This window comes from Physeter macrocephalus, chromosome 2 (genome assembly GCF_002837175.3).
Source record: "Physeter macrocephalus isolate SW-GA chromosome 2, ASM283717v5, whole genome shotgun sequence".
Taxonomy (NCBI): domain Eukaryota; kingdom Metazoa; phylum Chordata; class Mammalia; order Artiodactyla; family Physeteridae; genus Physeter; species Physeter macrocephalus.
Window position 1 is genome coordinate 35,718,382 of NC_041215.1, and position 24,421 is coordinate 35,742,802.

The 24,421-nt window shown below is 46.5% G+C and overlaps 2 protein-coding genes across 11 annotated transcripts in view; one reads left to right on the forward strand and one right to left on the reverse strand.

The window, feature by feature from the left end:
* Positions 1–3,840: 3,840 nt before the first annotated feature.
* On the forward strand, positions 3,841–7,233 carry SFT2D3 (SFT2 domain containing 3). The gene has a single exon (XM_024115070.3). The coding sequence runs from the start codon at positions 3,841–3,843 to the stop codon at positions 4,495–4,497; it is 657 nt and encodes a 218-aa protein (XP_023970838.1). The 3' UTR covers positions 4,498–7,233.
* A 568-nt stretch (positions 7,234–7,801) lies between these two features.
* Positions 7,802–24,421, reverse strand: part of WDR33 (WD repeat domain 33) — a 106,294-nt gene continuing 89,674 nt past the window's right edge. For 9 of the 10 annotated variants that reach the window (XM_028501319.2, XM_028501314.2, XM_055087365.1 and 6 more), the window contains 7 exons: positions 22,726–23,814; positions 19,495–19,603; positions 16,059–16,497; positions 11,543–11,706; positions 11,342–11,434; positions 10,284–10,493; positions 7,802–8,381 (listed from right to left, as the gene is read on the reverse strand). In XM_028501319.2, coding sequence (XP_028357120.1) covers positions 8,152–8,381; positions 10,284–10,493; positions 11,342–11,434; positions 11,543–11,706; positions 16,059–16,497; positions 19,495–19,603; positions 22,726–23,814 — 2,334 coding nt within the window. In that variant the 3' untranslated portion in view covers positions 7,802–8,151. The remainder of the gene's footprint in view (positions 8,382–10,283; positions 10,494–11,341; positions 11,435–11,542; positions 11,707–16,058; positions 16,498–19,494; positions 19,604–22,725; positions 23,815–24,421) is intronic. The other variant, XM_007127059.4, reaches the window with a different exon arrangement.

A 24,421-nucleotide genomic window follows, 5' to 3' on the forward strand; every position in this document is an offset into this window, starting at 1 on the left:
AAAATAGAACTACCATATGACCCAGCAATCCCACTACTGGGCATATACCCTGAGAAAACCATAATTTTAAAAGACACATGTACCCCAATGTTCACTGCAGCACTATTTACAATAGCCAGGACGTGGAAACAATCTAAATGTCCATCGACAGATGAATGGATAAGAAAATGTGGTACACATATATAATGGAATATTACTCAGCCAGAGAGAGAAATGAAATTGGGTCATTTGTAGAGATGTGGATGAACCTAGTCTGTCATACAAAGTGAAGTCAGTCAGAAAGAGAAAAACAAATATCGTATATTAACACATATATGTGGAATCTAAAAATGGTACAGATGAACCTATTTGCAGGGCAGGAATAGAAAGGCAGATGTAGACAACGGACGTGTGGACATGGGAGGGGGGGAAGAGGAGGGTGGGAGAGTTGGGAGATTAGATTTGACATAAATACACTACCATGTGTAAACCAGATAGCTAGTGGGAACCTGCTGTATAGCACAGGGAGCTCAGCTCGGTGCCCTGTGGTGACCTAGATGGGTGGGGTGTGGCGGGGAGGGAGGTCCAAGTGGGAGGGGATATAGGTATACATACGGCTGATTCACTTCACTGTACAGCAGAAGCTAACACAACATTGTAAAGCAATCATACTGCAATAAAAAAATTAAAATTAAAATTTTTTTAAAAATTAAAATAAAAATTTAAAATGTAGAAGTGTAAGTGATGGACCTGAGTGACAGTGGAATATGTAGGCAGAGCTGTTCAGCAGAACACGGGGGGGTGGGAGGGAGGTCCAAGAGGGAGGGGAGATATGTATACATCCAGCTGATTCACTTCACTGCACAGTAGAAACTAACACAACATTGTAAAGCGATTATACTCCAATTAAAAAAAAAATCTCTCCCCATACTCAAGCCAATCTTACTGCTTGGATTCTGGCTAGACTCCCTGCTCTAGGCACTCCTTACTCATAAATACAGCCCAGCCCAAACCTCAACGGACTCCCCTGTAGCTGCTACAGTTTGCTTTTCCCGAAATGCAATTCCTCTGCTATTCCCGAATACGTTCAATTTCTGGTAACTTAAGCTTGACTCGGTTTACCCCTTTATTTAGGGTGACACAGTGACATAACAAATTGGAATGTATTTTGAAAAAGCATACTGAAACCAAGCAGGACCCTTCCAGGGAGAGACCTCCCCATGTCTCCATTTCTTGTTTGTAGAAAAGCTTTAGCCTCCTAGGTGTTCCCCGAGTTCCAAAGAGCAAAGTGAGAAAATGAAGAAACAAAGGAAAGCAGTCAAGCCAGACAAAATAATAATAGCTTAGCCATAAAACAACGTTGAGGACCTTTAGTTCCTTCTCAAGGGCTGTAGACAATATCCTGAACCATACCCTTGGGCTGTTTTGCAGACACTAAAACCTCCACTAGGTGGAGGAAGTTAACTGCATGCTCACCACCAGCACGTAGACCCCAGACCTGTTGGAACCAGAAGGTTGATGACTGAGATTCCTGAAACATCATCCTCTTAACCTCACCATCAACCAGAGAACTATGCACAAGCTGATCATGCACCCTGTGACCCTCTCCCTCCCACTGTCTTTAAAAGCTCTTCCCTGAAAGCCACTGGGGAGTGTGGGTCCTCTGAGCATGGTGCTGCAATAAACGCTGCGCTTTCCTCCACCACAATCCAGTGTCAGTGGATTGGCTTTGCCCACATCGGGCAAGCGGAACCAAGTTTGGTTCAGGACCAACAGTAACTGCCAAGATCCAACCAGGAAAACAGAAAGTATTAAGGGGAATTTAATGCGGGAAACAGGTTACACAGGTAACAGGAAGACTGAAAAGTCAGAGACCACAACAGCAGAAAACCATTAATACCAACCTTTTCATAGAGGAGAGAACAAAGGGGTGTTACCAGCCCATCAGCAGGAGTTGCCCTGGGAAAGCCAGTACAGCCAAAAGCGGCAGACACGGGGGGAAATACCCCGGGCTCACCTCCTGCAGTGCCTCCAAAGCCAGGGATACCGGAAACAGCCTAGAGTGGTCAGCCCTGCCTTCCACTCCCTGTACTTCTGGGGGCAAGTAAGCCAAAGACTTGTACAAGAGTAGACTGCTGTATTACTTAACCGTATTGCACTTTACAGTACAAAAGGACTTCCACGCCATCATGTTCACGTTCACAACAGGCATTTATAAAGTCTAGCAAAATAGGTTTTTCAACCAATGGCTTCTACATCTACAAAAGAAGTATCTACAGGGGACTTCCCTGGTGGTGCAGTGGTTAAGACTCCGTGCTCCCGATGCAAGGGGCCCAGGTTCAACCCCTGGTCGGGGAGCTAGATCCCACACGCATGCCGCAATTAAGAGTTCGCACGGGCTTCCCTGGTGGCGCAGTGGTTGAGACTCTGTCTGCCAATGCAGGGGACATGGGTTCGAGCCCTGGTCTGGGAAGATCCCACATGCCGCAGAGCGGCTAGGCCCGTGTGTCACAACTATTGAGCCTGCGCGTCTGGAGCCTGTGCTCCGCAATGGGAGAGGCTGCGACAGTGAGAGGCCCGTGCACCGCGATGAAGAGTGGCCCCTGCTCACCGCAACTGGAGAAAGCCCACGCACAGAAACGAAGATCCAACACAGCCAAAAATAAATAAATTTATTTAAAAAAAAAAGTTCGCAAGCCACACTAAGGGGCCAGCAAGGGAGCCTGCAAGCCACAACTAAGGAGCCCAACTGCTGCAACTAAGACTCGGCACAACCAAATAAATAAATTATTTTTAAAAAAAGAAGTATCTACAAAGCCTTTCAGGCAGCTTTACTGTACACAAATTGACAACTGTGTCAATCCGGTCAACATCTGTTTGTGTGCCTTCGCAGCAGCCTTCCAGGCCCCAGGAAAAGGGAGAAGGAAGAGAACCTGTCCTCAAGCTGCTGGCACTGCCTTAAACCAATAAACTTCCACAACTAGGATAGATGAGAACTCAGAAAAAGTGCACCTATGCGGGATAGGAGTAAATAGCAGGATGTGCAGCTTGATCCAACGTCCGGGAATGGGAATTAGGTAGAAACCAGAGGGGCCTGAAGCCCTGGCAGAGCCCCGGAAAGTCGTGACCTACGTGACCACAGGCTGAAGAACTCCAAGGAGGCTCTGAAAAAGAGCAGGGCTGTGGGAGCCACCTCAGAACACCCAGAAGTGCGAGGAGCATGGCAAGGCGGCCCAAGGATACATGATAAGGGGCTTGAAAGACCCAAGAATATTTCCAGGCCTCTGCTGAAACCGGGAAGAGAAAAGAAGCAAATTGGTGGGAGTGGGGGATTAACTCTTCTTCACCTCTGTAGCTTTCCCAAAGAAACCACCTAGGACCTGCAGTCTGAGCTTCTAAAAACATTAAATTCATTGACATAGATTAGCATGGTTTTTAAGAAATATGTAGATCCCGTGTACCCTTTCCCCATTTTCCCCCAATAGCAACATCTTGAAAAGCTATAACACAGTATCACAACAGGATACTGACATCCATGAGGTCAAGACACGTTAAGTTTCCTTCAAGTTCTTTTATAACCACACCGACTCACGTCCAACTAACTTTTAATGCTGCCATGATTTATCCAGGCCCTCACAGCGCCTACACCGGACACAGGACAAGGTCCGGGGGTAGGAGGGTAAACGCAAAGAGCTCCCACCCCCGGGGCCAGCGGAGGTAACTGAAGGCGCGAAGCGGAAAGCCCCGCCCCTTCCGCCAAGGCCGACCAACAGCTGACCGAGGGCCGAGCCGCTTCCAACGGCAACCGAGCAAACCCGGAAGTGGGAGGCAGCCCTCCCCTTCCCGGAGCCCCCGCCCAAGATGGCGGACCTCCACCGCCAACTGCAGGAGTATCTGGCGCAGGGGAAAGCGGGCGGGCCGGGAGCCGCCGAACCGCTGCTCGACGCGGGAGAGGCGGAAGAGCCCACGGCCGGGGCCGGGCCGGCGGGGGCGTGGCTCGGCCGCGCGGGCCTGCGCTGGACGTGGGCGCGGAGCTCCGCGGAGCCGACGACGGCGGCGGGACCGACGTGCATGCCGAGCGTGACGCGCGCTCAGCGGCTGGCGGCGAGCGGCGTGTGCCTGCTGCTGGCCGCGCTCTGCTTCGGCCTGGCCGCACTCTACGCTCCCGTATTGCTGCTGCGAGCCCGCAAGTTCGCGCTGCTGTGGTCGCTGGGCTCGGCGCTGGCGCTAGCGGGCGGCACGCTCCTGCGAGGCGGTGCGGCGTGCGGACGCCTGCTGCGCGGCGAGGAGGCGCCGTCGCGGTCCGCGCTGCTCTACGTGGCCGCGCTGGGCTCTACGCTGTACGCGGCGCTGGGTCTACGCAGCACGTGGCTCACGGCGTTGGGCGCCTGCGCGCAGGTGGCCGCGCTGCTCGCCGTGCTCTTGGGCCTGCTCCCCCGCGGCGCGGGCACCGCGCTGCGCATGGCGCTCGGGCGCCTGGGCCCGGGAGCCACCCTCGCCAAGGCGCTCCCCGTGTGAGACGCCTGGGGCCCGCGCCGTCGGAAAGGACACAGAGTCCGGCCCCGGGACGCGCCGTCGGGAGACCACACGCAGCCGGCCCAGGGGCCCAGCGCTCGCCATGCCAAGGACTGCGCCCGCCGTTCCCAGAGCGCGCGGGGCAAAGGCTGCTCCTTTACTGTGCCAGCGAAATCTTTAAACTGAGCAGCTGTTGTAAAACTGAGACATGAGCTGTTTCGGAAGTTCCTCAAGTTCAGCGTTTTGTGCTATACTTGGCAGCAAGTGCTATTAAGAACTAAATTTTGTCCTTGAGTTGGTGACATACTGTGAAGCATTTATGATAAATTGCTTTTGCGTTAACCGTGGTCTTAGATTACATTCAGTTGAAAAAGAAAAAGAACACTGGCTCTTCCGTTTTAATTAACTGCCCTTATTACTTTTCTCAGACATCTGTTCCACGTTTTGTCACTTTAAAAAATCCAGTGGTAGACTGTAGTAGCTTAGCTACAGTAAACTTGTTCTCTTCGGCTCTTGGAAATTATTTTTCCGTATTCAATGTGAGTGGATCCATAAGAGTTATCAAAATAAATACTGATTTTAGCCACCGGAATTTTTAAAAGTACTTTAGTTAAGACGGTTTATCTCAGTTTTTTCTACTTTTAGTGGAGTTGTAAACATGGTGCCTTATAAAATTAAAGGAAAATTGATTCTGTATTAGATGAGGAAAGCGATGGACCAAGAAGCATCCAGTAAGAAGTACCCAGTAAGGTGCATGTAAATGTTGTGAGAGGTCCATGGGCAGAACTGAGCTAGGGGACTCCTGGGAGACAGATGATCTACGTGCGGTTTCGCTATTTGATGGAAACCATGGATTTCTACAAGGCCGAATTTTTTTCATTCCTAATTTTATGATCTGCTTTTTAACTATAATTTACACTTTACAGTCTGATCTTCATGCAATGTAAGATGCTTTTCGTATCTAATTGCCAAATTTCCTTCATTTTAGGTTTAGCACTTTTGTTTAGGACCTTCTTACTTACCTAATTTATTGCCAGAAAGTATGGGCTCAATACTCTGATGAGTCCAGAAAACTACACGTTTTGTCACTAGCTGTAATATTAACCAGGAAGTAAACTATTTAAAACGTTTAAATCCTATGCCAGTGGTTCTCCGTTCACATGAGAATTACTTGACGACTCAAACCTCAGATCAACTCAGTCTGTCTCTGCAGGGGTGGGGGTGGGAGCCAGGCATCAGCATTTTTTTTTGAGCTCTCCAGATGATTCCTTTTCCAGCTAAGGTTGTGAACCACTTTTCTGTATGTTGGATTGCACGATTTGAAAATAACTGTCTCCTGGGGCTGGATTCCAGTATTGCCAAAACTGGCTGTCAGGCAGCAGTAGAGCCTTGCCCCTTTGTCCAACCTCAAAATTTAGATTTTTATCAGTGTCCTAAGCCCTGCTGCAAGAAGTGGACACTAAAGTGACCAACATCCACACTGTAGACTTACCCCAGCCCCCCATATTCTCTAAGAATGCTGCCTTGTCCCCCTCTCAGTAAATAGGGTTACCTACCTCAAGAGGAACAACCAAGGGGGTGTTTGTAAAAGCAAATCCACTGTTTTGGGGGAGTGATTTATTTTTTGACTGGAAAACTTGTACCATTGGCTGCTCTTTCTACCCCCTTGTTAAATCTGCATTCTAGTTCTAAATTTCTCTACAGTTTGCATGGCTGAAGATTTCACAGTGTTGACTTTTATGTTCATGCTACTGTATTTTTAAAAATTGTTTTCCCAACATTTTTTCAAGAATTCACTGTTTGGAAATCTAAGCTTTAATAAAATTCAAAGCATAACATCTTGTATGTATTTTGACAGTGATACTTTAAAATGCATCACTTACTAAGTAATCACATTACTAAGTAGTTAGTAAATATATAATGTTGAGTTTTCAGTTTTCTCTAAATGAATTCATTCTCAAAATGTGATCTGGTTATCTGCTTGCTGAGGTACTGTGTTTTTCAAGTTAAAGCCTTGGAATGTTATGATACAGTTCTTATGTATGGGTTTGCTCTCCGGATCCCTTTTTAGCTTCTTAGAATTTGATTACAACTTCTTTTTAAGCTATACCAGTGGAGGGCAAATAAAGAATATCCTCAAACCTAAAGCAATCCTGAGTCTCCTAAATGTGTGTTTAGAGCAAAGTGCTGATCAATAGGATGTTTTAAATCGCAAAGAGAAAATCTCTTGCAGTCTCTAGGTTCTAACACCCTGAAAAAGCAGTGTGTATGTGGTCAACATTTTATCTGCAGAGATAACTTAGCACTTACCATTTTTTAAATTAATAGAGAATCAGGAGTTTTTTATATACTCCCCAACTATGTCAGTATCCCTTTCCTAAGCAACTACTGACACTTTCCAGCACCACTAAATTTGTCAAGGAAACTTCTCCTATGCCAAACTGAAGCTGGCAAAGTAATGAGACGTTAGGGTGGCCACAGGACAGTCTTTGAATAATAAAAGCTTTCTTTTTATATAAACAAAGGGGTCAGTATAGAAAGTATGCTGGGGTTATCTCAAACTGAACTTTTGGCTTTCAATTCAAACTGGGCCAAATGTTCCATTTATTTAAAACTAAAGGAATTTGTTGTGGATGAGAACTTCCTGGCTTACTTTAAGTTGGAACAATCCTCTGCCTTAAACACTGGTGTTTCCACATAGCTAGTGTGGAAGAGGAAGTATTTAAGTTTTGCACAACTGTTTTAAGAGATATTTTGATCCATTCCTTTTCAACTTAGAACAATTTGTGAAATGATTTACAGTATTCAGAAGGTATGTGTACTTGATTTCTGGTTTATGTCAAGTTCCTCTCATCAGAAAAAGGCAATTCAGGTCTAAGGTGTGATTACTATGAGATGCAGCCAAGGAAGACCCCTACTTGGACATCCAGATTTTTTTTTTTCCTCCGGTGTATAATTTTCCATCTGCCAGAGTAGATCTAACTAATTATAAGGCTTTGAATCTACTTCAAACCTTGTTACAGTTTTGAGGTATTTTTCACTCTACTACACAAATAAGTGTGACAGAATGGCTAGATAAGAATTTGTTTAAAAACAAAAAGTTCACAGATGACTTTAGATGACTTAGAGATTCCCATCAAGTATGCTCACAAACATAAGCAATAACTGTACACCCCTCAGCAGACCGGATGCAATGGAAGCTAAGGGTTTCCTTAAGGCAAGCACTTGACGACTAGTTGTTTTCTGTTAATTCTTGCGTAAATCACATTCTGTATTCATACAAAAACAACTTTTTCTCTGACAAACTGTACATATAGAAACAAATTTCCAATTGGACATGAACTTAAATTTGTGGAGGTTCCATGTCTTGTGACACTTTAAAAAAAAAAAAAAAAATTCCAGCTCTTATCTTCACAAGCCCACATGGGATTTAGGGCAGTGTGGGCAGACAGGACAAAACACGGCCAGCTACTCTGGGTAGCCAGCTACTCTGGCAGCAGTCTCTTCACCTTGAAGACATCAGGGGCTCCTGGGATTCAGCTGCCCCAGAAAGAGTTCAGGGCTACACGGTGCAGGTTTCCTTTTGTTTCTCTTGGAAAGTCCACAGAAGTTCTTAAATACTGTCCAGAGAGGCCGAGGGGTATTGAGCCCCAACTTCTACCGACCCCTTCCACCCCCCCTTGAAGCTCCTCGCCTTGGCGGGCCAGAGTTCATGTTACTCCCTCTACCCCAGTTACTGCCACTCCGGCCCCCTCTAGAAGGGGTACCACTGCCTGGAGGGCCCCCAAAAGGTTCATCCCTGTGGTATCCATCATGGTGATCTCCATCCAAGGAGCTGGAACGTCCGGACTTTGGCACTCTCTGAGAAGGTCCGGGGCCCCCTCGGCCTGAAACAAAACAATGGTTTTACATGTGACTTTTTTTTTCCATCAGAGACTGTTAACAACTCCTGGTACAAACTTTTACTCTATGATGACAGACAGTGGAACACTTCTTTTTTTAAAAAAACAGAGTTCTGAGGACATGAGCACAGCCCTCAGAGCACTGAAAGCTGTGCCTCTGCTTTTCTGGACCACCATCTCACTCCTGCCCTGGCTTGTGGCTGTACGCCCCTCAGCCTCACCTACACACGTGTTCCCCGAGGCCATGACGGAACAGACAGGGAGCCAAGGGATAAACACGGAGCACCTCCTGGAGGTCACTGACCACATGGAGCATGCCTACAGTCCATGAGATGTGTATCTTCACCCTCCTACGCCAGGGGTATTCCAGGGGAAGGTTTGAAAAGCACTGACTTAACATCGGAAGCAACTAAGAAATACAAACTGTTGATGATGTTAATTATTACAATTGCTCTAACCAGGATAAGTGTTTACTATGATTATCCTACAACTATATAGCACTTTGGATTTCCTTTTAAATAATGAGATAAAACATTTCTTGAAAAACAAAAGCACAAAAAGAAAAACACTGGCTTTTAGTGCTTCTCCCAGGATAGTTTTATTTGTACCAGACTTAGACACACAAACCTCTAGGTATCTTAATGACTTTTAAGATTCTGACCTTTAAGATTTATTGTCTTGAGGTGATCGGATTTGGACACATCTCCCATAATGCATTATCAGAAGACTACTGCCAACTTCGTCTTAAATTTTTGAATGTAATTTGAATCCAGCTAAGACAAGGAGGTGAGAAAGCTAGCCAAAATAGCCAAAGGCATTTTGGCTTCTTTTCTGACAAAGCTCAGCCTAGGTACCTTGGCTGAGTACCACCTAAAGGTACCTTGGCAGAGAATTTGTCAGCTAGGACATCATTTCCACACTAGCCACGTGGCCTCAGCCCTGGACCTACAAAGGTGTCCCCAGCGCCCACCCCAACCGGCAACAAAATGAGCACTCGGGTGGGGGATCTGCTGGTGACACGAGGTCATTTCTGAGGGCTTTGCACTGAGAAGAACCAAACTATGGAGAACAAGAGGCAGAACTCTGTAATGAAGGGACTACAACCACGAGGCAGGTGAACTGAGGAGTGGAGCACAGGTCGAGGCACACAGGCAGTCTTTCCAGCAGCCTCCAAAGTACACCACGTGTGCAACGGTCCGGCCTAACCTGAGACCACAGCTGTAGTTAGCATTTGGTGGCTACTGCTCTGGGCTAAAAGTCAGTGCTGCCTCTAAAATGAAGAACCAAAGTTTCAAGTAGTAGAAATAATCCACTGCCCACCTGAAAAGAAAACCCCTTCCAGATCATACTCCCCAAAGCCTTTGTGACTCTGGGCATAAGCCGAATTCCTCCTGGGTTCAGACTAAAAAAAAAAAAAAACCACCACAGAACCTGAGAGGACAATTCTTCCTGCCACTGGGGACACCCTTCAAGGGATCAGAGCAGCCACTACCAGAGAGCACATGTGCCAATTAGAGCAAGAGTCTCACAGATCAGCAGAGAAAGTACTGGGGCAATCTGAAAGAGAGCTGGAGTGGAAAATGTGAACAAACCAGAGATTCCTGGAAGCAAGTGGAGGAGAACTGCGTAGAGGCTGAGCTTGCAGTCACCCACTGAGAGCTCCAACTGGCTGTACCGCAGCTGGGAACACGTGCCTTTGCACAGTCTAAGCCCTGGAGGGTAGAGTGGAGAAAGGACCCGCAGTACCCCAGCCGGGGACAGACAGAACAGGCATACACTAGGATGGGGCTGGCCTGGAGAAGAGGCTTCCCGGGACCCCGGCAGCCTTCTTGGCAGGGCTGTGGCATCCGCAGCTCCTGAGCTGAAATCACTGGCGGCCTCACTTACCTTTGCCTCCTCGATCCTCAGAAGGACCCCCTGGGGCTTCCATTTCTCTGTGCTCAGAGGTTCCTGGCCCATCATGCCAGGGGCGCTTTCGGGGTGGTAGGGATGCCATGTCCATGCCTTGGAGAGAAGAGGACCGTTCTCTGCTAGCTGGGGAGTGGCCGTCGTGAGGGGGATGTTCAGGACGGGCGGCATCACGGAAATGTTCGTGACCTGGCCCGAATACAGAAAACACAGATCCAGAAGGCTGAGAATCTGACCATCTCATTATACCAAAGTACAGTGCGACTAAAAGCTGACAGGAATTATACTGTCAAGAATAAATGGCAACTCCAACTACTGAGCCTGCGCATCTGGAGCCTGTGCTCCGCAACAAGGGAGGCCGCGATGGTGAGAGGCCCGCGCACCGCGATGAAGAGTGGCCCCCGCTCGCCGCAACTAGAGAAAGCCCTCGCACAGAAACGAAGACCCAACACAGCCCAAAATAAATAAATAAATTAAAAAAAAAAAAAAAGAATAAGTGGCAACTCAAAAACCAATATTCACTCATGCGAGAAACATTTCCTGAATACCTAGTCACATCATGAGTACACAAAAAGGGTCAAGATTAGAAATCAACGTACCTCCTGAAATAAAAGGAGGCAGGGAAGGGCCAGAAAAGTGGTTCTCAGACTTTTTAGTTTCAAAGTGTCTTTACATTCTTAAAAATGATTGAGGATCCCAAAGAGAATTCATTTATGAGAGTTCTAACAACATTTGCCATAGCAGAAATGAAGACTGAGAGAAAACTTTAGTTCCTTTAACTATACTTTCCAAAAACAAAACAATTTAGTGAAAAGAGTTGTATTTAGACAAATCTCTTTAATATCTGGCTCAGTAGGAGAAAGCTGGGTTCTCCCTTCTGCTCCTGCATTCAGTCTACACTGTGGGTTGAAGACAATCCGGCCTGCCACGGAGAGGTGAGTCGCTAAAGAGGGAACCCAGTGGACCACTGGGAGAGTCCTCAGACCACACTCTGTGAACTGTGGGACCCTAAGCCACAAGCAGCTCTACTGCCTTACCTGGCTCTCTATTTCCATCCCAGGAGTCTGGTTTCCGACCTCCTTCAAAGCGAGGGAACTCATCAGGAGTGGGAAGTAAACCCTTCCTTCCTCCTACACAACAGAACACAGCAACGCCGCACTCACAGACTATTTCAGGGGTGTCCACAACAACCTACCTCTCCACCCCTGTCCTTCCCAGACCCGGGGTTCTCAGCTCACCTCGTGGGGTACCCCGACCTCGACCTCTGAGATCTCTTCCTCGGGCTGTTTCATCAGAAGCATCAAAATTCTCCTCCGGTCCAAAGTCTTCGGGACCAGGAAAACCATCCCTTCCTCTGGGGGGAGCACGGCCCTCATGTCTCGGGGGGGCTCCTCGCCTGAAGCTGTTAGGGAAAAACAACAGAATATCCACCTAATGGAATACCTTGTAGTCCTCAGTTCATGTTTCAAAGAAGCATAATGATGTGAGAAAATATGATACAATGTTAAATGGGAGAAAAACAAAATAAAAGTATGTATTTTTTAAAGTACCCATTTTACAATCCCAATATGGCACGTAAAAACAGGCAAGAGGGAAAAGTACCAGAAGGTAGGGTTATTTTAATTTTGTTTTAGGCTTTCAGGAATAATAGCAGTGAGCATTTTTTAGGTGCTTATATCATGCCAAGTGCTTTACATGTATTATTTCATTTCATTTTATCCTCACAACCACCTTATGAAATGGACACTATTACTTCCCTGGCAGTCCAGTGGTTAAGACTCCGTGCTTCCATGGCAGGGGGCATGGGGTTCGATCCCTGGTCAGGGAACTAAGATCCCGCATGCCATGCAGCACACCAAAAAATGGAAAGGAAAAAAAAAAAAAAAAAGAAAAGAAACTGACACTACTATTCTACCCATGTGTACACTGGGGCTCAGAGAGGTTGAGTCATTTACTTAAGGACACGCAATAAGTGTTGGGATTTGAACTCAGCCAGTCTTGACACCCAGCCCAGGCTCTTTACCATTGCCTCCCAAATACTTTTCATATTACCATTTATGTTTTTATAATGAATGTTACTTATATAATCAGAAAAAAGCGGGGAACAGATTCATGCCTGCTAACTGTACCCGACTTGTTTTGGGGCATCTGCTCTGCCACCTGCCCTAGCCCACCTCTACTCAGGGGCAGGCCTGGTGGCCATGAACTTCACCAATGGCCCCAGCCCACAGCTGACTGGTGTACTGGTAGGGCCTCTGGATTATGGGTAGCCCACCTGCTGGCAAGCTGGCAACCTGGTGCCTGGGCTGGTGGACAATTTCACCACCTCTCAGAAATTCTGGAACTGGGAAATTAAGTCAGCCAGGAGTGTTACTGAAGCAGGATCATTAATGAGGGGGTGCCAGAGCTGTAGCAGAAGCCTGTGGGGAAGCAGGAACAGGGGCCTGCCAGCAGGAAAGGTACGTGAACACCCAAGAGAGGCCATGGAAACTGGAGAAAGGATCAGAAGGGGGAAAGGGCCTGGGCCATCTGCATGAACTGCCTGCTCGTGGCTTCCTCTCAGGCCAGGCCTTCTGCTTTTTCCTGAGTTTCCACTCAGTTATATTTTACTCCAACATTTTATTTCGAAAAATTTCAAACTTACAGTAAAGATGGAAGTATAGAGCAACAAATGCCCATACATCTTTCACTGCGATTAATTAATCAGTTCTTAAGATTCTGCCACATGAGCCTTTGTCTTTTCTCTATCCATCTATTTATAAATTCATTTTCTAAACCATTTCAAAACCAGTTGTGACATGATGCTTCACCTCTAAATCCTTCAGTAAATTTCTTCTAAGAACAAGGACTTTCTTCTACATAATAACACTACTATCACTCTAAATAACATGTAATATTATTTAATACACAGTCCAACTTGAATTTCTCCAATTGTCCTCAAAACGTCCTTTACAGTTGTCTTTATAGATTTCAGTCATCATCACACACTATTATTTAGTTGTCACGTCTCTTTGGTCTACCTTAATCTAGAACAGTCCGCCCCCCCTCCTGCGTTTTATCTTTCATGACCTCGACTTTACTTACTTATTTTTTAATTTTTGCTGAGATAGGCCCCAACATTTGTGAAGGACCCATCCTTCAAAATGGCTCATTTTATAGAACGTTCCACAATTTGAATTCATGTGATCGCTTCCTCATGATTAGATTCAGGCAAAACACTTCTGGCAAAACGTCTTATACCTTCACAGCGATGCCAGTCTGCCTCATTGTTTATGATGCAAAAGTGGTATGGCAACAAAACTTCATTGTAGCAAAGGTACATCTTCTCCTTTGCAATTAAGTAATCTGTACGGTGATACTTTGGCAGCATGGGAATATCCTGATTCTCCACAATCTTGTTACTCAGTGGCTTTTAGCATCCACTGATGATCCTTGCCTGAATCAATTATGACACTGGGTGCTTAAAAGAAGTGATTTTCTAATTCTATCACTCCTCCTCCATTTATAACTTGGTGTTTTACTGTAAAAAGAGTTTTCCTTTTTTCACTCCACTGTTCCAGCTACTAGCTACCTTTTTAATACCCTTCTTGTCCTGAGGTAACTTAATGAGCCATGCTCCTGCAAGCAGAGGGGTATGACCCAGAGGCTGGCTGAAATAACCACCTAAGGTGAGGGTGGAACTGACACGGGGAGCTAAGGGGAGCAGGAAGAGTGTCAGCAGAGGACACTACTCCCCTGAGACAGATTCAGGGAGGACTCCCCAAACAGGGCAGGACTCTTTTCTTGTCCAGGCAGCCATTATACGACTGCCCTAGCTACAAAAGGACAGGGGGAGTCTAATGCGCCCTAATTAGAAAACAGTTCCTGTTATGGACTAAATGTTTGCGTCCCCTCCACCAAGTTCATATGTTGAAGCCCTATCCCCCAAGGTGCCTTTGGAAATGGGCCTCTGAGAGCTATTTAGGTTAGATGAGGTTCTCCGCATGGGGCCCCACGATGGGCTTAGATAAGAAGAGATACCAGCAAGAGCTTGCTCACTCTTTCCATCATGCAAGGACAAAGAGAGACGGTGGGTGTCTGCAAGCCAGGAAGACAAGTCTCACCAGAAACCCACCCTGCTAGACCTTGATCTGGGACTTCTAGCCTCCAGTACTGGGAGAAAATTGATTTCTGTTGTTTAAGCCCCCCAGTCCGTGGTATTTGTTATGGCAGCCCAAGCTGAGTAGCACACCTCCTAATGAACTGAACCCTGTCAAATTCATCTCCCCCTTTAACAGATTCATTTATTCAACAGTTACTGAGAAGCTACAGGGCGTCACCACTACTGCTCTAGTTTCTGAGGACCTGCCTGCAGGAAGCTACCGTGCTTCTGGGAGATACAAGTAATACAGAAATAAGTATACCACTTAATGTCAAGCAGTGCTAAGTGCTATGCAGAAATATAAAGCAGGGTAAAATAAAGGAACAGGAGGAGAGATCTAAGCAGAGTGAGCCACAAACATCTGGGAGGCTGTGCCCCAGGCAGAGGAAAAAGCGAGCACAGCGTGAACAGGACACGTTTGGCACTCCTGAAGAGGAGCACAAGCTGGAGACAGCACAAGAGCCGAGGGGCGGCCCTGGCACTGGCAGGTGAGATCCGACACACTGAAGCACAGCAAAATCTGAAACTTCGCACAAGATGCAGAGATTCAAGAACTCAATGAAAGTTATGTTGATGCCAAAGCCATTGGAAAGGAGGTTCCCGCAGACTTGTGAACACTTGGATGTCATTAAGAGAGCTCTTAAATCTTTTTATTAAAAACTCCCCTCTGATAGCTGCTTCCTTTAACCCCTCCAGTTCACCCTCCCTGGCCATTTTATCAGCCACTCTTTTCTAACACACACCGTTGAGAACGGAGATTGCCAACCCTTACTTCAATTACCTGCAAGCGACAGTCATGAGAAGTATGACAGGAAAAGACACAGGAGAGAGGACTGAGGCAGGAAAGGCAGGAGTGCTGGACAGCACAGCTTGGGCACTGCAGTCGGACGGCCCAGGCCTGAAGCTGCTCTTACAGTTACCACCTATGGGACCTTCCAAAGCCAAGAAACTGCTCTGACTCTCCGTGTCATCCCTTATCTGTAAATGCTGACGGTAACACCTATCTCACAACTCACTCTAACAGTTAAATGAAGTAACATCTAGCACAAGGTAAATACTCAGTTATTATATCATTGATTATTCTGAGTCTCACTTGAGATTTCACTAATTCTTGTTTTTTCCTCCCTACTTCTTCTATTCCTTTTGTTACCCCAAGCAAGTTGAGTGTTCAAGCCTGAGCTCAACCTAACTTAATAGCAAGATTATTTTTCAGTTTGATTGGATTTTGTTAAGATCTTTAGGCAATTACACAGACACTATCTACTCAATAATTCCTTTATTCTCAATCTAGATATCTGTCTCATATTTCATCATTCTAACCAAGAGAACCTGGAGATTCCTATTCAAATCCAAGAAACTTTACAGTACACTGACCCCACCTATCTGTTTAAAAGGACCAAGTGATAAGCAAAAAGAAAAAGATTTCTAAATTGTAGAGACAAAAAAGAACCACATAAATGTTAAAGGCATATACATATCTTTAAGTCTAAACACAAAACCTAGAGGAGGGAGGGTACTCTCTCCCCAAGTGAGAGAGGAAAGAGACTTTTGTGGAGAGAACAGGTGGAAAGCTCCAGGGAAGAAGAAACGGACCCACGAAGTATCCATCCCACCTTTCTTCTCTGCGCCCTCGAAACCGTGGGTCCTCAGGATCCCGGGGGAAGCGCTCGTCTCCAGGTCTGCGGCCTTCCCACGCCCCTGGAGGGCCCCGGGCCGCGCCCCGGCCATCCCCCTCACTGAACTCCCTGTGATCAGGAGGAAACGGAGGCCCAGGGCCCCCACGCCTCCACTTCTCTTCTTGCGGTAAAGGTCCTCCTCGCCCCTCAAATTCACGTAACCGGTGGCCAAAGCGCTTGTCGGGGTGGAAGTCATCTGGTCTGCTGAAGTCATCGGGGAAGTCGGGGTGAGGGCCGCGCCTATCAGGGGGACCCCTGCAGTCCTGGCCGCCCCGGAAAGGACCCCTCTCGGGACCGTGCTCGGGCCCGCTGCTCTGCTCGTGTCGTCTCTCTGACATTGGGCCCATGTGATGGTTCGGAGGGCCACGTGAGTCACCTAAAGGAAACAAAACTGATTTTTACCTTGTCTTCCAGGAATCCTGCCGACGTAGGTCTGATTTTCAGCATCTTAAAATTTCAGAATGCATGCTTTTATTGAGAATGTTTTCCCTTTTTGGTTCCCAGCACACTTAGGAGACAAACGTCCCTAAGGCATCATATGATGAAAAGAACAAGGGTTTTGGGGGTGCAGATTTCATCACTCATTAGCTAAGCAACTCGACCTAGGGCAAATTATTAATCTCAAATGAGATTAGCAACTCAGTTGATATGAAGATTTCATTTAGAAAACACAAGAGAGCCTCACCGGCATAAGAACAGGCTTCCCTTCCTGCCCCCATTCCTTCAGTGTTTTTGTTGGGCCCACTCCCCATACCCAGGGAGAAGGCAACAGGGAAAATTCATGCTGAAAGTCGGGAAGCCAAGTACAAGGAATTCACATCTGCATTTGTAAAAGCCCGCAAGCTCACCACAGGGCCACAGGCCTACACTGCCATGATGTCTCTCCTTTAACTCCTAGTTCATTTAACTTGATTTGTTAACTCATACTTTGATTCGTAACAAAATCCTCTGTAAGGTACATGGAAGCATGGACCTCTCTAATAACTGCTTGGTGACCAAACAGCCTTGCTGTACACTTCAGTTTCAGGGTTTATATAAACACTTTTTCTGTCCCTTTCTATGAATGATATCCCTCGTCTATAATATCATCACCATTCTTCGCAGATAAGAGCTTGGAAACCCACTAAAGATTTTTTAAAAATATTTTAATATATGTAATATATTCAGAGTACTGAATAAAAATGGAAAGAGGCCAATTACACTTAGTTTACTTTGAAGGGATTTGTTTTCCTGGCTACTGAATGATTATTGCAGCCATTGTAAATGTACACCTATTTTCTGTCAACATATGATTTAAATCAAATATATTTTTTAAAGTAGATAGCAAAGGGACACTCTTGCTTCTAAAACAACTAACTTTTAAAAATGAAATTCCTCCACTTGCCCAGCTCATGCCTTTTACTGCTTTTCCCTGGCAATCAAGACGAACTTCCTTTCCTTACGGCACAGTCGGCCATAATCCTTACCCTTCTAACATCCTTCCTCTCATTTTTACTCATTTCTCTTGGCCATTTCAATTCCTCCTCACCATTCAACATGTTTAAAAAACTTGGAAATCTTAGTATAAAAATACACCATTAGAAGGACTCTCTCTTCTTTTAAGCTTTCTCTGTCCCCTCTACCTTCCCCTTCTTTCCTTCCATTAAACCAGTCCTCTCCATGCTGAGGAAAGCACCTTCGAAGTTGCCTTTGTGTTCAAATACCCCAGGCTTCTTTCCTCCTGGTAAACAGCCCCTCACTTCTCAATGTGATCCTGCAGCTAATGGCTCCTTCGCTGACTTCACGTTGCTTGGATTTCGTGTGACCTCAGACACAGCAGAGCTTTGACCTGAGGAAGCTGAACACATTCCATCCGAACTTACCTATGAATAATAATCCTCCCATTACCTCTATCTGCTTTAAAAGTACCCTGGCTCCTCCAAAGAAAGAAACCCACCACTACAAATCAGAAGGGATGTGGCCCCCCGTGACGGGCGGCGGCGCTGGCTAATCCAGTAGGGGATGGCAGGGCCACTTTCTCGGCTCTCCCTTCTCCCTTTGGTCCCTGGGAGGAGAAAGGAGGAAGACAGAGATGGGGGTGGGGGTAGGGGAGGGGGTGGTGAAGAGAAAAGGGGACGAGCAAGGAGGAGAGGGACGTAGGTGGAGACAGACACAAGGTGGGGGAGAGGGAGAGAGGCAGGCTCTCGGTTTGCTGACGGCTGTACCTTGTGGGAAACAGACTTCTTTTCTTAGGGTTCCCAAATCCAGAAATTGGTTCTTGATGCTTTCTTTCTCTTTTTCCCTGTTGGCCACCGCTTCCATAGGATAAGACTAAAATAAACATTCTCCTAATTCCTTTACCTCTCCCTTTCCTACCTCTAGTAACTCATGTAAATTCAGGAATAAGCTTTAAATTCCCAAAGTCCTAGGGCTGAAAATGCTGACAAGGATTTTTCTTAATCTGATCAAACGGGGGCAAGAAACCTAACAGGTACCACAAGGTGCTGTGGGCTTAGCCAATTAAAAATTGAAAGGGGTCTAGTTCTTTGTAGTGACGTCTCCACAATGCTCATGACTCTGGCTTGTCCCCCCACGCTTGTTCAGGCGCACTGAACGTACAGCTCCATCCATCCACACTCCCTCCCAGTCCCACCCTCTAACTCTCCATCCAGTAGCTGCCCACTCACCACACTCCTGTTCCAGCTCTTCCTGCACATGTGAGAGCTGAACACCTCGGCAAAGCAGGGACTGTGGCTCCTGCGTGTGCCCCCTTTCAACCCTTAGGGGTGACTCAACTTCCACAGAGCCTCATATCTCAACACTGACAATTCCCATCTCTGTGCTTTTCATATTATCAACAACCTGAGGCACAACACACTGGTACATGGCTTTCTTCTTTTCAAAAGGTACAGAACAGTGTAACCAGCTAAAGAATTCAACATATGACACAATTTGAGGGGAGAAGGGGGTGATATTAAAAACACCGTCAAAATCTCTGAATTCTTTATCCCATCAAAAATTTAAACTGAGACAGTTCAGCTCTCTGGGATGCTAAAAACATACGCTTGCATTCAGTTAGCACAGGAACCACTCCCATTCCCAGGAGATGAACAAGGCCGGCCTGTGGCCCAGGCCCTGCTCTCGGTGGTTGTCCAAGGGGTTTCACCGCCCACCTCCGGTAGTGAGGAGCTGTTTCCTCTGGGCAGAATTTGGGCTAAGTAAAGCAAATCTATGACAACAACGTAAGACAAAGCTATTTCCTGAATTGACTATGCTCTTATTTTTCCTAGAGGTTCAAATGACCATTCTATCAATTACTTACCAGTAAAACTATTGTAAGATTTACCCAAAGGAGATAGAATATAATCTCTTACTCAGCCAAGCAGATATTTACCTTTGTTAGGGCCAGGTCCTTGTCCAGGGTTAAGAGGGGGGATGCGACCTTGTGCTCCCTGCTGCCCTAGGCCTGGTATCAGGGGTGGGGGGCCTGCGTTCTGTCCTTCCTGAAAAGATGTTTTTAAAGCGGGGGTGTGAAATCAAAGGCTTGTGCTTCATGAACAGCAATTGTATCACAATGTGACAAGATAAAAACACTAGGTTGCCCCAAAGCTTCCAGGAGTAAATATACACCTAGTGACATTATAGCAAAATTGTCATTAAATTGGGGGAAAGGAGATACTTCTCTGACCATAATAAAAGGAAACACTTATATTTTAAACCTGCTGATAAGTTTTATTTAAAGCTAGATCTTTACTTGTAATGCCAAGCAAGAACCTCAGTGGAAAGTCAGAAATCATAACATAAAACAGCAACACTCTGCACAAAGGCGGAACTTCTAGCAAAAGTAAAGACCTGGAAACCCGCCAGGACAGGTAACTCTGCTCTCGCATCCATGACCCCTTTCCAGCTACAGAAAATATCCACATCCTCTCAAGAGGTTGCAGCCAGGTTTAAAAGGCGGGCAGCAGGAGAGTAAGAAAGGGGCTCCTGATGGGCAACGTGCTCACTCGCCGCTCTCCTTTCACCCCCTATAGCCTCTACTGTCTAACTCCCCCGTGCTCAGCACCCACCGCTCATCCCCAGCTACTGCGCCCGGGACACGGGTTCGTGCGTTCTTGCAGCTTCTGTCTGAGGCAAACCTACTGCTCTGATCCTCTTAAGCTCCTTGCTCTGCAAGCCCAGCTTGTCCCCGGTCCTAATATTCTGTATTTTGATCTAGCCACATCTCAATTCCGATTCCCCACACTGCCCAGTGACCTTGGATCTGGTCTCTTGACAAACAAATAATCAAATATATATCTAGTCATTCCTTCACATAAAAAATGCATTTAGTGACTGGACCTACCATGAGAATAGCAGAGTTTCAAAACCATCAGCAGCAAAAGTGCTTTCACATTCCAAACTAGCTACAAGAAAGAGCAGCGTTGGTAGGACTCATTTATACCACTGCAGTTATAAATTGCCATCATTAACTCAATACCAGTAATTTCCATATTCCTTTGTTTCTTGTCCCTTTTACTCAAGGGCAGCTCTTATCAACATCTTTCATGCTATTACTGTAACACCTGAAGGCAATTCCATTAAATTTAACCAATTAAAACAGCTTTTTAAAATAACTGAGCTGGGGGACTTCCCTGGTGGCTCAGTGGTTAAGAATCTGCCTGCCAATGCAGGGACACGGGTTCGAGCCCTGGTCCGCGAGGATCCCACATGTCGCAGAGCGGCTAAGCCCTCACCACAACTGCTGAGCCTGCGCTCTAGAGCCCACGAGCCACAACTACTGAGCCCACGTGCCACCACTACTGAAGCCCCTGAGCCTGGAGCCTGTGCTCCACAACAAGAGAAGCCACCGCAATGAGAAGCCCACACACCGCAACAAGGAGTAGCCCCCACTCGCTGCAACTAGAGAAAGCCTGTGCACAGCAACGAAGACCCAATGCAGCCAAAAATAATAAATAAATAAATATCTGACCTGGTCAAAGTGAAGAAAGTCAGATATCAGGGTAAGAAATATAAGCAAAAAAAAGGAAAAAGAAATACAAGCAAAGCTTTTTATCAGACAACTTCTGAGATGTGAAATGCTCTATAATATATTAATCCTCCATTCTTATGCCACCAATATTTCTATAGGTCAATTAAATTTTTAGAGCCACTTTGCTTTTCATGTATAAAATCTTTTACTATATGATACAATAAAAACTTATTAAATTGTCCCCAACAGACCTGTCCTCTGGAATATGACATGCTTATATAATTTCAGTCACAAGGTGATAGCTAAAGTTCATTATGTTTTCATCCTCCAAAATGAAAACTGTTCATTCACTAATGTAAGTTTAGGTAGGTAAATATTATAAACACACACAAATATACTCTGTATTAATAAAACATATATTACTTTTAAGTCTTAGGACAGTTCTGGATGGTAAACCTAGATTTATTAAACATCCTAAATTCTGAAAAGTGCCCAATAAGTTCTGGAAATAAACTCAAATGCCATCAGATTCTTCACTGGTATGACATTTTTAAGTTCTGGAAGATGTGCTGAAGAGGAACATATAATCTAGTTATTTTAATTCAGTGAATCCAATGGTCACCTTCCCATTACAGACTCTCCGAGGTGTTGTGTGTTCTACACACAGCATCCACAGCAGGCCCTCTTCCACAGGAATCGAGTGCCTTGCAACACCAGCTCACTCAGTCACTCTCTTACTTTTGGTCCACCACTGACTTCAAGGACACAAACCCAGTTGTTCATACCCAAATAATGCTTTCAGACTACGAAATTCAGAAAAATGTAAACAACCACACGGCCAAACAGTGTTCAATCCACTCACGCCCATGCAGTCCTCTGTAATTCAGCCCAAGCAAACTGAACTCTCATCATACCACCTCTCAAGCACAGCTCAGAGAATGGGTAAAAAAACTTGGCTGACAATAACAGAATCCTCTAAAAAGGGCCAAGAAAATTTCTACAGAAATAGTCCCTCCTGTAAACACTTTCATATGTGAGCTAAAAAAAACAACTTGAACGGAACTTCATCCAAAGGGTTACCATTTGAAAATGCACAATTCTGGACTCAAGAGATCTCTAAAAGCATTCACGGAAATGAAAATAGTGAGATCACGGTCTACAGTATACTCATGAGTTAAACACCCCACACTATCTTAAAAGTAGAGCCGCAGGCAGATCAGCAGGCAGATAGGAGGTGGCTCAGCTGTCTGGCAAGCCCAGGAAACACCAGCCTACGAAGGCAATAGCCCAAAAAACAGAGCAGGACAGGATCAGAGCCACCCATGCTCCCTCCTCACCCTCCTCAGGGCCACAGCTCTTTTGGAGCCCTGGGACAATTATGAACTGTATTTAACAGGGAGTGCATCTTTTCTGGAAGAACCTCTATTAAAAAACATAGGTTGAGAAGTAAAGATTCATATTGCGATGTATTTTGTATCTACTTAATTACTCTTATTTCTTTCTTCAGCCATGATGCTATTCTCAGGCCACCATCACTACTTGAGAGCTATCTATACCAGCTGTGACTGCCTTTCTCAGCATTTGGAAGTGCCACCTCAGTGCAGAGTGTATTTTCCCAAAGTGTAATGCCTACAAGTTGGAAAGAAATAATACCTGGTTGAAGGGGGCCCGGGGCCCATCACCTAGCAGAGCTGTTTTCTGCTGCTGGAATGGTATTGGCCCTTGAGATGGATGTGGCCCTCTTGCCGGGTTCTGCTGTCCCTGAGGTCCAGGGGGCCCTTGCATGCCACCCTGGGGTGGAGGTCCCAAAGAGCCCTGGGGCGGCCCCTGCTGACCTTGTGAGCCTGGAGGCCCTCGCAATTCCTGGGGAGGGCCCAGCATTGATCCTTGGGGTGGAGGCCCCTGCATGCCTCGCATCTCCTGAGGACCTCGCATCTCCTGAGGGCCATGTCCCAGCAGTCCACTTGGAGGATGAGGTCCTCTCATCTCTTGAGGTGGGTGGCCCAGCATCATCCCTTGGGGAGCAGGACCCTGGTTCTCTCGGGGGCCTGGAGGACCCTGCATTCCTCTTGGATTCAATCCCATCAGAGGTCCCTGAGACACAGGACCTTGGATCCCTTGAGACCCTGGCCCACCTTGCATCCCATGAGGATGGGGAGGTCCTTGCATTCCTCTGGGACCAGGTGGTCCCTGCATACCTTGAGTACCAGGAGGTCCCTGAGGGCCCAAGTGACCCTGGGGACCAGGTGGGCCTTGGGGGCCTATGTGACCTTGTGGGCCAGGTGGGCCCTGAGGACCCATATGACCTTGAGGACCAGAATTGCCCTGTGGTCCAGGTGGTCCTTGAGGTCCCAAAGGGCCATGAGGTCCAGGATGCCTTTGCATTCCTTGGGGCCCATGCATGTCCTGAGGCCTCGGCAACCCCTGGGGTGGGCCCTGGGGCCCTTGTGGTCCCATGAATCCTTGTGGCCCCCCACCTCCCTGATGCAGTGGAGGACCCTGTGGTCCCATTTGTCCCTGGGGTCCAGGGGGCCTAAACTGTCCCTGTGGACCTGGAGGCCCCATTTGAGCCATGTTCATTGGCATCTGCTGAGATGGATGAGGCTGTTGAAAACCTTGAGGAATCTGAGACATTGGACCTTGTCCTGGAAAGGGCTGGGGTCCCAGGAGAGGGGTGCCAGATGAAGGAGGAGGCTGAATTTGCTCAGCCTGTTTCTGTGCAAGTCTTTCAATTTTAAGTTGCTGGAAAGAAAGGAAGAAAAAGCATGCTGATAAAAACGCCAGAGCCCTTAAAGATAACAATATTGCTATCACTAATTTCATTAGGGGAGCTTCAGAACAAACACAAGGTACTGATTGACCTCTAGAGTCCATACGATATTCAGACGTTCTGAAGGTACTCAGGCTTCCAGACTCTAGAATGCTTCTTTTTAGGTGCTGGGAAACAGCAGTCAGGACTATTTATATCCGTCTTGATCAGGGAAAGCCCAACAATTTACTACTGTTTTATCATTCTTGGTAGCTGCCAAAGGTAGGGAAAATAAGAACAAACCACCTGTTCTAGAACTGACAGAAAAGAAATTTTTATCCGTGGATAAGTAAGTGAATCCAAATTAAAACTATGTTGGTTTTATCTTGTCTATTAAAAAACGTATATTCAACTTAGGTCTACTTGCTGCTTGACTGATCTGGTTTTAAAAGTCTAAGAAACAGGGGCTTCCCTGGTGGCGCAGTGGTTGAGAGTCCGCCTGCCGATGTAGGGGACACGGGTTCGTGCCCCGGTCCGGGAAGATCCCACATGCCGCGGAGCGGCTGGGCCCGTGAGCCATGGCCGCTGAGCCTGCGCGTC